Below are 16,296 nucleotides of genomic sequence, written 5' to 3' on the forward strand. Positions count from 1 at the left end.
AAACATTTCTGATTACTATCAAAAAAATCTTCAATGTGATAGTTGAGACAGACATTCATAGCAAACCAATAACACTGTCAGACAGAACTGCCAGGGAATAATTTATAGAGTTCCTATTATTTCATTTTCTCACATATTTTAAAAGGAGATAGCAAAGAGACAAAGTAGAACAATATAAATAACTCATAATAAATCTAAATCTTTCCATCTTGCCAACAACATGAATAAGAGAACATATTATAATCATAAAATTACCTTATTTGGTCTTCCAATCAATGGATTGCTCCCACATCGTCTATTGATGATGTCACGAATGAGATGCTTTTGTCCATTATATGTTGTTAGAATGCTGATCTTGTCAGCAGGGTAACCAAGTAAGCACATGTACATAAAAAGTGCCACTACATATTCTGCCTCTCCAAGATTCTGTAATGAAAACAGATTGTGCATTTATTTCCCTTTAGAGAGAAAACCATTAACTAGCACAATCTGTTCATTTATCATACCTCTAGAAGTGAAGAGTTAATATCTTGAACAAATTGTGCTAGTTAATGGCAACCATTAGTAAGAGAACAAATATAATACACACACAAAAAAACTAAGTATGAGGGAAAACAGAAAAACATTGTGTAAAAATTGAGGGCCAGCTCTGGTGCTGCTGGGTGTATATGTTGTCAGACTGGGTTTGACAGTTAATTGTTAATATTTCTGTCCATAACTATAGTTGTGATACACTGTAGCGGGATATTATTGATCTGTAGTATGATTGTTGTGGCCCCAGAGATATTAAGCCTTTAAGTTGGTGACTTCTATTTTATGATTGTTCCATGTATTGCAAATCTATTGCAAATGTTAAAGGGAGATAATTACCACATACCCTCTTTTTATCATTGTTAATTTAGGATAAGTTATTGCTCAGTTTTATGGTTCAGTAATACTCATTTAGGTACTAATTCAGTCAGGCAAATGCAAAATAAACTTAAGAGTTTCATGTTCTTTCTTACCTGATAAAAGTAAGGATTAGGCTCAGATTCTCCCACTCCCTGAAAATCTTCAACGTTAATGAGCTGGAAGTCATAGAGCAAGCCAGCATTTGCTGTACTAAACTCCGGCAAGAGCTGCACATGGGGTAAGTTTCCTAGGTTCTTGTATCGCCAGTTGTAGAGGTTGCATAAGCTTTCAAAGAAACAAATCCCCCCAACACAGAAAATATTAGCAATGTAAATCCCCTTTTAATATACCATAAGGGGGTTTCTAAGGAACTGAGCTCTTCCTTTTAATTTTCATATTACCCATTTTGTGCTCATCTTTCTAGCAATAGTGCTTTTGTAAGTAACCAAATCAGAAGACTGATGATATTACAGAAATGATAGCTCCATTATGTTCTCTAGGTACATGCTATCTTTAGTCCTTAAATAAAAAAAAATCACAGAAGAGTCTAAATAGTGGAAAAACTTTTGAGGTAACTATGAGAGGGGACCTGTACATTTTATGAAGTAAGAATTAATGTGTTCTCCTCTTGCTTACCTCTAGCTTTAGATTTCAAAATGATATTAATCATATATCTTTTGGGGGCATGAAGAAAAGGGAGGTGACCGTGAAAAGAAACCCTTAGTTTATAAGTCACTTATATTAATCTCAATGAATAAAATGAAGGAAATAATTTGGTCAATTCACACCCCATGCTGAAGGCAGTACAGGTACTTTCCAATTTGTAGATTTGTATCCAGGCAAGTTCCTGGATAGTAGGGAGTGCTAAGAGTCTATACAGAAGATGTTATCAAATACTTGGATCATGGAACTGATGTCTTTAAATAGGAGTAATATCCCTAATATCCACCTTTTCCCGTCCACTGTTGCCCTGTCTCCTTTACCTTGCTCTGGCCCTCCCTTGGGCATCGAGATCCACAGTAGGAACTCCAACCCTGACAAAGCGAGTAAAGAGAGACTGCTCCATGTTTGAATACTTCTGAAAGGCCATGTTCTTAATGACTGGAGGTAACTGGTGATGATCGCCAATCATAATCCAACGTTTTAGTCGGCTAAAACCATCTTGAGGATTCTAGGAATAAAAAGTGAGGAAATGGCAAAATAATCTAATTAATATAGGACTCTGTTAATCTCCAATTTATTGCACAAGATTCTTGTTATTCATAAGATGGCTTTAATAGCATACTAATTCTTGCTACTCACCAGTTCCGCAAAGAAGAATCTGGCAAGTTTACAGAATGACTTGTACGGGTACCATTGCTCTTGGCTGACAGTGCATGAAGGAGGATGGAGGGATTGAAAAGGCAAGTGTGGAATTACCCTACTTTAAATATGCAGGGTAACCCAAAGAGGTCTGGGAGGCTTAGGTCATAATTAGGCAAAGGTACACAGAAAGAAAACAGATGCCCAAACAGGGAAATGGAAAGACGCCAAAGTAAATACCTTGTATCACAATTATACCAACAGCCAGTTCGGGAACCCCTCCCCAGAGAAGCAGAAATAATACCTTCTTTAATTTCCTACACTACTACTTCAATTTCCTATTCTACATGCCTCCTTGTTCCTTGAAATACATCCTGATAAAATACAAGTCCCAAATAACCTGGCTTTAAAAAACAAATTTTTGGAACCCAATTTATCTATGAACTAGAATAGCCTCTATTCTTCAATTAGGAATTCCACATTTTGTTTCTTATGCTTCTATAGTAAAGACTACTGTACAATAAGAAAACATTCTTAAACATCATCATTTAACTAAAAAAATTCAGGCAAAAATAAAGAAAAGCAATGTGTCCAGGGATCAAAAACAATCCCAGAAACAACTCTAAAAGAAATGAAAAAAGAGCTCATCTTCCCTCCAAACTGCATAACAATGTAATTTTCTTGGTTAAAATTACTAAGTCTTCTCAAAACTTAGAGGTAAACTATGAATTTTTAAATAGTACTCCCAAACAACACAAACTACTCAGTAATCAGTAAATACATTAAAGGAAGTTTACAGGCTTAAAATAGAATACCAAACATAATAAAGTTAAGGAGAATATATAATCATAGCAATTAGCACCCCCAAACTGTATAGTTTTCTGATGCTCCTACCTCCCCAGAATTCTTAAAACTCTACTTTCTTTGTCTCAATCTCAGTATCTTACCTGCAGAAGAAGAGGTATAAAAGTTTCTATCTCCAGAATCTGAGCAGCCTCTTCCATTAAAATGTTGTCATACTGAGAAAGGGAGAAAAAGAAAGCTTATCAAAAAGACAGCTGGAAACCCAAATAGCTACCACCATGACTATAACAACCATTCCAAAACCCCTCAAATAATTCACATTAAAAAAACATATAAATGTACTCAAACAGAAAGTTCATGATCTTTTTTACCATTATGCTACTGCTTCTCCAATTCAAGTCTTTAACCTCAAGCAAGTGCCCTAAATGTACAACTCTACATGGAGGAGGTCTCGTTTATCATTTCTTGGATTATGATATCAATTTAGATATTCAGTTCTTCAAGTTCTATATAAGCAAGAATCAACCTATGATTATATATGAGGTCATTTCCATTGGTACTCTTACCCTACGTAGTATTTTGCAGTAATTTTTTTCCCTTACAAATTGTACTCGGCACTCAACAATTCCCTTCTGTTTCCAATCCCTGGCATTTAATCTGTCACCAAAGCATGCCAATTTTATCTTCAAAACTCCCTCTAGTATCTCTTCGTTTTTCTACATATCTACTACCACCATCACTCTAATTCAAGGCACTACTCTGACTACTGCCAGTAATCTCTTTATTAGTCCCTCCCCTTTCTATCTTGGCTCCCCTAAACCACTCATGTAACAGTCATCACATCATGTCACCTTCTGATTTCTAACCCTTCATTGGCTTCCAACAGTTCTAGGAAAAAAAGACCCTTTAATGTGGGCTGCAAGAGATGTATTAACTAGGACCTATATTTAATCTGGCCCCTGCCTTCCTCTCATACCTGTCACCTTTCTCCTTACTCATTAAGCTTCAACGACGCTGACCTATTTCATTTTCTCAGAAATGATAAAATCATTCATGCCTCAGGCCCTCTGCACATGCTATTTTCTGTTCACTTTTTGTCTGCTTGGCTCTTTCTCATCTTTAAAGTATCAGCATAATACCCACTTTATCCAGGCCTTCCTTGACATCTCAGTCTAAAACGGGTTTCACAGTACTCTGTTCCTTTGTGTCGCAGCATATTACAATTTGTAATTCTATCTGTATATTTATGTACTTGTTTGATGCCTGAATCCTCCCTCTAGCCCAGTTTCCAGGAATGTTAGGCACTGAACATAAATAAATGAAAAATCAAGTCTTTCTCCAACCCAAGGAAATTTCATTCTTTCTTTCATGCATCTCTTTCTCTATCTGCCCAATTTTCTTCTAGATTTATTCTCAACAGGTTTTATCTTTCCCTTCCAATTCTAATTCTGATTGCTACTTATAATAGTATGATATCCTATTCCTTGTTTTATTGGTAAAATACTTTCTTTAAGACTTTGACTAAGTACAAATTAAGAGCTCCTTTGCTTTCTATTTTCAAAGTTTTCTCCCCTTATTTTGTTTTCCAAGGAAGTGGAAGGTAGGGGGAGCATATTTACTCTTAATGCTTAATTAACTCTTTTCTTTTAAACTAATTTTTTATATATCCTCTAATTTCTGTGCTACTCATTTTTACCAAAATAATGCTATTTGTCCATGACTGGTAGCTGAGCTGGATTTCCATTGGACATGATGAAAGTTAGTGTTCAATTCTGCACTGTTTCTTATTGAAACTACCTGAAGTTTTAGGCATGTGGATGGGTGTCTTCTCTAGCTCTATCTGATGCTAAATCTCCCTATTACAATGATTAATCAGGTCATCCTGGTGGGAACCTAGGAGAAGGAGGTGTTCAAAGAGCCATATTTTCTCAGAAGTTCCCGTGTGGACTCTCAAGGTGATAAGACACAATATGGAAAACAGAGTGGGAGCAGCTCAAAGATGACAGCTTAGAGAGCCTCCTTCCTGAGAAACAACTCTGAAAATCTAATGCAATTTAACTTTTAAAAATATACCTATAGATTCTGCTAAAAAGGACATTTTAATCACAAGGCAAAATTATGACACAACTATACTGGGTGTATTAAGGAAGGAAGAGTACACAAATGTGCTTGCATGTCTCCTTGGGGACAGCACTGAATCAAAAGACAATGCCTAAATTGGAAATTTAACATTCTTTATTGATATAAATGAAAGGACAAAGGAAACACTAAAAGAGTTGAAAGATTAAACAACTGCGGAGCAACAGGGGAGTAAGGGGACGGCCCTTTTTTTAATGTTAAATAGATCTACAAAGTTTTTAAGCTCACCAGATGCATGTATAAGCCTGATAAAAATAAAACTTCAAAATTCAAAATATAAAAAATGTAAGGGATACTATCAGCACTCATTCAACTATCTTTAGATGTACAGCACAATGTAGGAAAATGATCAATGAAAATGCAATAAATTACAAGTAATGTTTTGTAGAATATGCATGTGAACAGCTGCATGAAAGCATAAAAGGCTGTATTCAGATTGCATCATTTTCCTGTGTTATTAAACTGATATGATTTAATATCAATCCAAAGCATATTTTATGTGTCAGCCCCAAGAACAAAATATTTAGGTGAAAAATTCTCACTAATTTGCAAAAGGTAAGTTCACACCACTAGGTAAGTTCACACAACCTTTTAATCAATTATATTTGTCTTACCTTGCAACTGAGGAAATTTTCATCCAAGATAACAACAATTCTATCACCTTGAATTTATTTAGCACTTACCTTCCAGTGAGCTCTTAACATTTAAAAACTGTCAGTTATTTTCATCAACAAGAAATGCTTTGCTAACTCTGAATTCAAATCAGTACACAAACACTATAAATAACAACCGATAAAACAGTTGCAGGCAAGTTAAATGACTTGCATTAAAATCAGAGTTTAGTCAGTACCAACAGCAAAGTCACAAAGCCTCTGCAAATTCAAATATACTGCTCAATTATTACACTCCATTTCAACTGAGTAACAAATAACCGGCTGTCTTGCCCTTCAGCTCTCCAGACCTTATCCTAAGATGAAGTCGTTTAAATATTTCCTTTGACAGTGTAAATAAGTGTATACCATATCCTCAAAGAGAAGGCTTTTCATTTACTGTATGAACAAATAACTGGGAATGGATGTGTGCTTAAAAGGTAAACAATGCAAGCATATGGATGTCTAATAGGTAAAAAACACTGTCAAATGTTATTTTTATAAAGCTTTTAGTTCTGTTTGGAGATTTTTTTTAACATAGTGAAAATAAATTAATATATCTTAGCAAGTATTAGAAGTTAGATAATCATATGGTTATAATGTTACTTAAAGGACAAATGTCTAAATTTAGAAAAATTAGATTTAGTTTACTAATCATATAAACGTGGGAGGTTATCATCTCTGTCTCTTTTAAAGTAATTATAAATGCAAATTTCAGTAAAATGCAAATGTCCAAGGGAAATGGCCTAGTATAAGAAGAGAAGAGAAGAGGAGGGAAGGGAAGAAGGAAGGGGAGAGGAGGGGAGGGGGAGTGGGGAGGGGAGGGGGAGTGGGGAGGTGAGGGGGGGGAAGGGGAGGGGAGAGGAGGAGAGGGGAGGGAAGGGAGGAGAAAAAAGGGAAGGGAAGGGAAGGGAAGGGAAGGGAAGGGAAAAGAACTAATAGAAGCTGAATAGGTGAATTAAGGAACTAAAGTTTAAGTCTTTACCTTGAAACCTAACTTGACTAAATCATGTCGTTTTAAGGCAGCGTGAGTACAGGTCATAGCAATGATTTTGGCTTCTTTCACCAAAAGGTATTTAGATCTGTCTAGTCCACTTCGAAGCAGTTCAGACGCTCTGAATTCCTATGGAAGTGGGGGAACAATGAGATACTATTTTACAAAATAAACAGTTCATGCATACATTTATACAATCCAGTTTATGAGACTTAATGTGAGAAATTAATATAAATATCTCATAAGCTAAGCCAAAAGAATCATAATTCTGTCCATGATTAATAAGGTCCTAACTGAGTTCAAATAATAACTGATAGTCAAGCTATAATTTGGACTGCTTTTTTTTTGGTATAAGATAAAATATTTACAGTATCAACAAGAATATTGAATAAAATATCAATCACCAATGTGCCTATATAATTCAAGGTCTCTCCAGGAAAACAGAAAATACTTCAAGTATTTATAACAAAGGGAATTTATTGCAGAGAACTCATTATACAGGTGATGGAGGAGCAGAAAAGCCAACCAGGGAATGGTGAAATAACCCAGAGATTGGCAACAACAGGAAATTATGACCATTACTAGGCTAGAAAGGATCAAAGTGCAGGAAGTGTTATTAGAGTCCAGAAACTGGGGTACGAGAATAAGCTGGAATCGCAGTGGGCCAGGCCAGCAGAAACTGGAGCCATGGGAGAGATGAAATCTCAGGCAGAGGAGCGGGTGGAGGATATCCTGGCTTTTCTCTTCCCTCTATTTCTGCCACATTTTGCATTGGCTAAACCCACCAGAAGTCAGCTGACATGAGAAGCTGGGAAATTAAAACTCCAAGGACCAGTCTCAGCCCTGACCATGGCAGAGGATCCCCCATAGAGCAGAGTAGGGGAATGGACAATAGATGGATGTGAGGAGCAAACAAGCCCATGCAGAGTACTTAATATTAAGTTTTATCAAATCTGAACGTTATATCATACTTCAGACTTTTAAATATTTTTGTTTGTTTTTTTAAATAATTAAAGCATCACAGGTACACATGGTGCTTCCCACTCCCTCCCCAGACAGCTATTATAAATTATGTTTTTATCCTTTTATATCCTATTTGTATAATCATAAACATACTATAATCCTGTTTTCAGGTTTTAAAATTTTACTTATTTCATACTATATATACATACTACATATACATATACATGTTTATTATTCTGTACCTACCATCCATTCATTTCTAGCCATCTACCCACACCATGTATCAGTGTTTACTGAACATGATGTGCCAGATATTGTTGCAGGAAGTAGGGATAAAATCATATCTAAAAGGTACAAAAACTTTTAAAAAAAGGCACAGTCTTTTTATCTGAAGTAATCCTAAAGGTTCTTACTAAGGAATCTGAGACTGAATGTGATCCTTTTACAGCAATGCTGTAGTCTTCCAATAGTGAAAAAACTAGGAAGGATCCTGGGGGTCCCTGGGTTCCAAACATATTCTTCTCTGTCCCCTGTATACTGGTGATTCATATCTCACTTTAATAATAGGAACAGTCATCCTGGCTAACACAGCAACCTCACTTTTTGTCTACAGGTCAAAGGCATAAAGAACTTAGAATGGGCAAATTCAAAATCAAAGAACAAAACTCATTCTACGAGGCCATAGATCACCCTGATACCAAAGTCAGAAAAAGATGTCACAAAAAAAGAAAATTACAGGCCAATATCACTGATGAATATAGATGCGAAAATCCTCAACAAAATACTAGCAACCAGAATCCAACAGCACATTAAAAAGATCATACACCATGATTAAGCGGGGTTTATCCCTGGAATGCAAGGGTTCTTCAATATATGCAAATCAATCAATGTGATACATCATATTAACAAATTGAAGGATAAAAACCATATGATCATCTTGATAGATGCAGAAAAAGCTTTTGACAAAGTTCAACATCCATTTATGATAAAAATTCTCCAGAAAGTGGGCATAAAAGGAAGTTATCTCAACATGATAAAAGCCATATTTGACAAACCAACAGCCAACATCATTGTAAATGGTGAAAAACTGAATGCATTCCCTCTAAGGACAGGAACAAGACAAGGGTGCCCACTCTCACCACTAGTATTCAACATAGGTTTGGAAGTTTTAGCCACAGCAATCAGAGGAGAAAAAGAAACAAAAGGAATCCAAACTGGAAAAGAAGTAAAATTGTCACTCTTTGCAGATGACATGATATTATACATAGAAAACCCTAAAGATGCTACCAGAAAACTGCTAGCACTAATCGATGAATTTAGTAAAGTAGCAGGATACAAAATTAATGCACAGAAATCTCACGCATTCCTATACACTAATAACGAAAGAGCAGAAAGAGAAATTAAGGAAACTCTCCCATTCACCATCGTAACAAAAAGAATCAAATACCTAGGAATAAACCTGCCTAAGGAGGCAAAAGACCTGTATGCAGAAAACTATAAGACACTGATGAAAGAAATCAAAGACGATACAAACAGATGGAGGGACATACCATGTTCTTGGAATGGAAGAATCAATATTGTGAAAATGACTATACTACCCAAAGCAATTTACAGATTCGACACAATCCCTATCAAATTACTAATGGCATTTTTCACAGAACTAGAACAAGAAATTTTACGATTTGTATGGAAACGCAAAAGACCCCAAATAGCCAAAGCAATCTTGAGAAGGAAAGACGGAGGTGGAGGAATCAGGCTCCCTGACTTCAAACTATACTACAAGGCTACAGTGATCAAGACAGTATGGTACTGGCACAAAAACAGAAATACAGATCAATGGAACACAATAGAGAGCCCAGAGATAAATCCACGCACATATGGGCACCTTATCTTTGATAAAGGAGGTAAGAGTATACAATGGAAAAAAGACAGCCTCTTCAATAAGTGGTGCTGGGAAAACTGGACAGCTACATGTCAAAGAATGAAATGAGAACACTTCCTAACCCCATACACAAAAATAAACTCCAAATGGATTAAAGACCTAAATGGAAGGCCAGACACTATAAAATTCTTAGAGGCAGAACACTCTATGACATACATCAAAGCAAGATTCTTTTTGACCCACCTCCTAGAATCATGGAAATAAACTAAAAAATAAACATATGGGACCTAATGAATCTTAAAAGCTTTTCCACAGTGAAGGAAACCATAAACAAGACAAGACAACCCTCAGAATTGCAGAAAATACTTGCCAACGAAGCAACGGACAAAGGATTAATCTCCAAAATATACAAACAGCTCATGCAGCTTAATACCAAAAAAGCAAATAACCCAATCCACAAATAGGCAGAAGACCTAAATAGACATTTCTCCAAAGAAGACATGCAGATGGCTAACAAACACAAGAAAAGATACTCAACATCACTAATCATTAGAGAGATGCAAGTCAAAGCCACAATGAGGTATCACCTCACACCAATCAGAATGGCCATCATCACAAAATCTGGAAACAACAAATGTTGGAGAGGGTGTGGAGAAAAGGGAACTCTCCTGTACTGTTGGTGGGAATGTAAGTTGGTACAGCCATTATGGAAAACAATCTGGAGGTTCCTTAAAAAACGAATACCATATGACCCAGCAATCTCACTACTGGGCATATACCTGGAGAAAACCATAATCGAAAGAGAAACATGTACCATAATGCTCATAATGCTCATCGCACCACAATAGCCAGGATGTGGAAGCAACCTAAATGCCCATCAACAGATGAATGGATAAAGAAGACGTGGCACATATATGCAATGGAATATTACTAAGCCATAAAAAAGAATGAAATTGAGTTATTTGTAGTGAGGTGGATAGACCGAGAGACTGTCATACAGAGCGAAGTAAGCCAGAAAGAGAAAAGCATACCGTATACTAACTCATATACATGGAATCTAAAAAAAAATGGTACTGATGAACCCAGTGACACGGCAAGAATAAAGATGCGGATGTAGAGAACGGATTTGAGGACACAGAGTTGGGGGGGAGGGGGGGCCACAGGGGAAGCTGGGACTAGGTGAGAGAGTAGCACTGACATATATATACCACCAAATGTAAAACAGATAGCTTGTGGGAAGTTCCTGCATAACATAAGGAGATAAACTCAATGATGGGTGATGCCTTAGAGGGCCAGCATAGGGAGGGTGGCAGGGAATCGCAGGAGGGTGGGGATATGGGGATATATGTATAAATACAGCTGATTCACTTTGGTGTACCTCAGAAACTGGCACAACAGTGTAAAGCAATTATATTCCAATAAAGAGCTTAAAAAAAAAAACAAAGAACGATTGTTAAATCTCCTAATGAAAGCATCCTTTTCTTAAATACTAAGACTTTCACAGTAGAAAAACCAGAAAAATGGGGATTCAATGAATATCTTAATTTCTACTTATTTCTTGAATTAGGACAATAAATGCTTCCAATAATCTCACTTACAAGTAATAATCTGGTTTGCTAGATTTGAATGTTCCACTTACTACATTTTAAAAAAGAAAACCAACTAAGCTTAAAATCTTTAAAGGAAAATTAAAAGAACTTGAGAATCTTTACCTCGAGCTGAGTAAAGATTTTCTTAATATGCCTGAAACATCCTTCAGCAATTTCCATGTCTTCTTCATAACATCGGCCTTTAAAAATGGGTTGGGGGGCATTTGCAAAGTACTCATGAAAAGGGAAGAAAGTGGAGACTTCGGTAACATCTGGCAATGTGTTACCTTTATTTTTCACTTTGCTGATATACTCTTCCCAACGAGACATTACCTGTAAGAAAGAGAGACTTGAGGTTAAATTTGCCAGCTCTTACGTTTTAAATAGTAAAATAAAAAAGGAATCGAGTAAAAATAAGATTTGGTAGGTAAAAGAAAAGGAAAAGAAAAACAACCTTTGACCCAACAGGACTATTTCTTATCCAAGTCACTGACAGATTTCCCTTCCCTTATAAAAGTAACCTTTAAGGCTGTAGGAAAAAAAACTCTTTAATAAAAAATGTACAGATGGGAAAAAACCTCAGGATCATCTCATGGGACTTTATCTCAGACATTTCAGATTTTCTATGCATATTCAACACAGTTTATGATTGAGGATCAAAAAAAAAAAAAAAAAAAACACCCCTCTCTGGACAAAGAAATTCCTTATTTTTTCACTATCCCAGTTTCTCTCCATATATGGTTAAGTTCAGCTCTAGTAGCTTTTTAATCAATTTAGCACTTGTCAACCCTTCTCCTAGACCTTCATAATTTTTCCAATTCTCTTTAGCATACTTATAAAGAACTTCTGGTTAAGCTGAGTATATACTTGAAAGCTCATTTTATGACTTTTATGACATAGGTAGTTCAATTACATCCTGGTATAAATGTTAACTATGGCTCTACACAGTTCCTACTTAATCTCAATTTTTGTAATTCTCTCAATTTTTCTATTATAATTTCAGTGTTTCCCAAAGTGTGGTCCTTAGGCAGAATATCTAAAAAGCTAAGTAAAAATATAGATTCCTGGATGCCATACCTTACTGAAAGAAAGTCTCTGGGGACAGAGCTTGAGAATTTCTTTTATAAACAATTTTCCCAATGTGATCATTATGTGCTCAAAATTGTTGCTCTATACTGTGAGGCCTCAAATTCATATTTCTCAAATTTATTACTTAAGCCTCTATAATTTACATATTATTTTTACTACTTTTAAAAGTAGTTTTCACTGAGAGCCTAGTGATTTTTTTTGTGTGACAAACATGCATTTAAGCATGATCTTTACTCCATTATTCAAAATTCTTAACAGTCTGAGTCTAATGCAGACAACTTTGCAAGATCATGCACATGTCCCGTGTTTCACAAGGAACCATGAAATGTGCTCATTCTGAATGGACTCAACTGGTTTATCTGCTTCTAATGAGCATAAACTCTTTTCTCATATACATTTTAAAATTTCAATGTTATGATTTATACCTAAAATATACAAATAGCATTAGTACAAAGAGAATAAATAGTTATACAATAATCTTCATTATTTATGTTTAATCCATTTAAAATTATTAGTAAACCAACTGACTATTAAAGTTTATTTTTATTCATTTTATTTGGCTTTCCATTTCTCATTAATTTTCACACCCCCAAAATTAACACTAACAAAAGCAAAAACATGCCTCTAAATTGAAATCAAAGAATTTTTAACTTAAACTCTTACTTTGACATTAATATTAAAACAAAATGTATTTCTGGAAATTTAAAAATTTACTTGACTAATATGAATAGCAAAAGTTAAAGAGCTGCATTTGTTTCCACTGGGTAGCTAGACTAGTTATATTTCTATAGTAATGCAAAAAAACGAAAGAGAGAGAGAGAGTGTGAGAGACTAGAAACTTAGTCAATAGCAAGGAAAAAAAAAGAAGAAAAAAAATTAAGTAGTAACATTGGCCTTTCACTGAATGAGTCATCAAGCAAAGTTATTTAGCAAAAAAAACTGAAGATAACAGGAAACACAAACACTTAACATTCACAAATATAGCTTTGGCAACAGCATATATCTTAGTCTACTCAACCAAAAAATAGGCTTTCAAGAAAGGATCTCCAGAACCAACTCCAGCTTCCAACTGAAAACTATATATTACAATAAAGTATAATTTAAAAACCCTTAATCTCTTACCTGATATAAGAAGAAATAGCCTGCAGTTTCACAAGTATATGAAGCATCTCCTGGAACCCCTAGACTCTTTTGCAATCTTTTGACTTCTTCTAAAAGTTCTATTCTTCGAGCTAGGACATAATTAACTCTTCCATACCTAAAAATTTCAATTAAGCAAAAAGGCAAAATTATATAATGAAGAGACTTTCAAGGAAACTGTCAGCAAAATATTTAAGAAAATCATAACAGAAACGATAAATGGCCAAAAAGGGGGGAAAAAAGCTAGAAAACATATTTTATATTTACTGTAAGTGATAGTTCTTGAGTTACTTTATACTAAAGCTACTTAAAATGTACCCTATGGATCAGGGTTGATCCGCAAATGTGCTGGTGGTCTGTGAGACAAGAAAATCAATTATATCACTAAACCTACCTCTAGTTCAGCTTTTTTTTTTTCTTCATAAAAAGACCTTCACAAAAAAGGAAACACTATAGTGCATTCAGGTGCTAGTTCATCTCATAACAGACCAGAATATAGTTTACAGATTGGCTACTCTGACTAGCACTGTCATAAAAGTAGATTAGCTCTAAAGGTTTTGAAGTAATTTTAAATTTTATTTGATCATTCTTCAGCATCAAGCATGCAGCTTCGCATCTGGAGCAAGTGTGTTCATGAGTAAGAAAACTGAAATTTGGAGAGTACCTGGCCCACAGATAGGTAGTTAAGAAAAAAACTGGAACCAGAATTGGATCCCAAAACCTATGCATACTGTTTCCACAAGAATAAAGTGCCTCTTTCAATCCTTTAAATTGAAAAAAAAAAAAAAAAAAAAAGAAGAAGAAATATACATGGAATTCTATGTAATATTTGCTCAATTATTCTGTAAACATAAAACTATACTAAAAAAAAAGCTATTAATTTAAAAAAGCAATGTAGGAGAATACCTCATTTCATTGTGCTTCACTTTATCGCAATTTGCAGACTGTTTTTTTTTGTTTTAACAAATTGAAGGTTTGTGGCAACCCTGCATTGCGCAAGTCTATCAGTGCCATTTTTTTCCAACAGCATTTGCTCACTTCATGTCTGTGTCACATTTTGGCAATTCTTGAACTATTTCAAACATTTTCATTATTATTACATTTGTTATCTGTGATCTGTAATCTTTGATATTACTGTTTTAACTGTTTTGGGGTGCCACGAACCATGACCATATAAGATGGCGAAATTAACTGATAAATGTGTGTGTTCTGACTTGCTCTATCAACTGGCCATTCCCCCATCTTTCTCTCTCTCCTCAGGCCTCCTTATTCCCTGAGACACAACAATATTGAAGTAAGGCCAATTAATAACCCTCCAATGGCCTCTAAGTGTTCAAGTGAAAGGAAGAATCACATGTCTCCCACTTTAAATCAAAAGCTAGAAATGACTAAGATTGGTGAGGAAGGCATGTTGAAAGCTGAGATATGCCAAAAGCTAGGTCTTTTGCATCAAACACTTAGTGAAGTTCTGAATGCAAAGGAAAAGTTCTTGAAGGAAATTAAAAGTGCTACTCCAGCGAACACATGAATGATAAAATAAAACAGCCTTATTGCTGATATGAAGAAAGCTTTAGTGGTTTGGATAGAAGATCAAACTAGCCACAACATTCCCTTAAGCCAAAGCCTAATCCAGACAGAGCAAGGCCACAACTCTCTTTAATTCTAGGAAGGCTGAGATAGGTGATGGAGTGGCAGAAGAAAAGTTTGAATCTAGCCAAGGTTGGTTCATGAGGTTTTAGGAAAGAAGCTGTCTCTATAACACAGAAGTGCAGTGTGAAGCAGCAAGTGCCGATGTAGAAGCTGCAGCAAGTTATATGAAAGATCTAGCTATAATAATGAAGGTGGCTACACTAAACAACAGATTTTCAATGTAGAAGAAATACAGCCTTCTACTGGAAGAAGATGCCATCTAGGACTTCCATAGCTACAGAGAAGTCAATGCTCAGCTTCAAACCTTCAAAGGACAGGCTAACTCTTTTGTTAGGAGCTAATGCTACTGGTGACTCTAAGTTGAAGCCAATGCTCATTCACCATTCCAGAAATCCTAGGCCCCTTAAGAATAATGCTAAATCTACTCTGCTAGTGCTCTGTTAATGGAACAAAGCCTGGATGACAGCACATCTGTTTACAACATGGTTTACTAAATATTTTAAGCCCACTGTTTGGACCTACTTCTGAGGAAAAAGATTCTTTTAAAAATATTACTGCTCATCGACAAAGCACCTGGTACCCAAGAGCTCTGAAGGAGATGTACAATGAGATTCATGTTGTTTTCATGCCTGCTAACACAAAATCCATTCTGCAGCCCATGCATCAAAGAGTCATCTTTTAAAAAAATATATCTATTTATTTTTGGCTGCGTTGGGTCTTCATTGCTGTTCATGGGCTTTCTCTAGTTGTGGTGAGTGTGGGCTACTCTTCGCTGCAGTGCGCGAGCTTCTCACTGTGGTGGCTTCTCTTGTGGAGCATGGGGTCTAGGCACACAGGCTTCAGTAGCTGTGGCACATGGGCTCAGCAGCTGTGGCTCGAGGGCTGTAGAGCACAGGTTCAGTAGTTGTGGCGCATGGGCTTAGCTGCTACGCAGCATGTGGGATCTCAGACCAGGGCTCGAACCCGTATCCTCTGCATTGGCAGGTGGATTCTTAATCACTGTGCCACCAGGGAAGTTCCAAGAAGTCATTTTGACTTTCAAGTCTTATTTAAGAAATACATTTTTATAAGACTATAGCTGCCACTGATAGTAATTCCTCTGATGGTCTGGACAAAGTAAACTGAAAATCTTCTGGTAAGGATTCACCATTTTAGATGTCATTAAGAACATTCATGATTCACTGGAAGAGGTCAAAATATCAA

The 16,296-nt window shown here is 35.9% G+C and overlaps 1 protein-coding gene across 4 annotated transcripts in view; it reads right to left on the reverse strand.

The window, feature by feature from the left end:
• Nucleotides 1-16,296, reverse strand: part of AQR (aquarius intron-binding spliceosomal factor) — a 102,863-nt gene that overhangs the window by 18,469 nt on the left and 68,098 nt on the right. For all 4 annotated transcript variants that reach the window (XM_057721511.1, XM_057721512.1, XM_057721510.1 and 1 more), the window contains 7 exons: nucleotides 13,426-13,561; nucleotides 11,338-11,547; nucleotides 6,772-6,909; nucleotides 3,141-3,212; nucleotides 1,875-2,062; nucleotides 1,005-1,176; nucleotides 256-426 (listed from right to left, as the gene is read on the reverse strand). In XM_057721511.1, the coding sequence (XP_057577494.1) occupies nucleotides 256-426; nucleotides 1,005-1,176; nucleotides 1,875-2,062; nucleotides 3,141-3,212; nucleotides 6,772-6,909; nucleotides 11,338-11,547; nucleotides 13,426-13,561 (1,087 nt within the window). The remainder of the gene's footprint in view (nucleotides 1-255; nucleotides 427-1,004; nucleotides 1,177-1,874; nucleotides 2,063-3,140; nucleotides 3,213-6,771; nucleotides 6,910-11,337; nucleotides 11,548-13,425; nucleotides 13,562-16,296) is intronic.

The sequence above is a fragment of the Hippopotamus amphibius genome, chromosome 2, assembly GCF_030028045.1.
Source record: "Hippopotamus amphibius kiboko isolate mHipAmp2 chromosome 2, mHipAmp2.hap2, whole genome shotgun sequence".
NCBI classification, from domain to species: Eukaryota; Metazoa; Chordata; class Mammalia; order Artiodactyla; family Hippopotamidae; genus Hippopotamus; species Hippopotamus amphibius.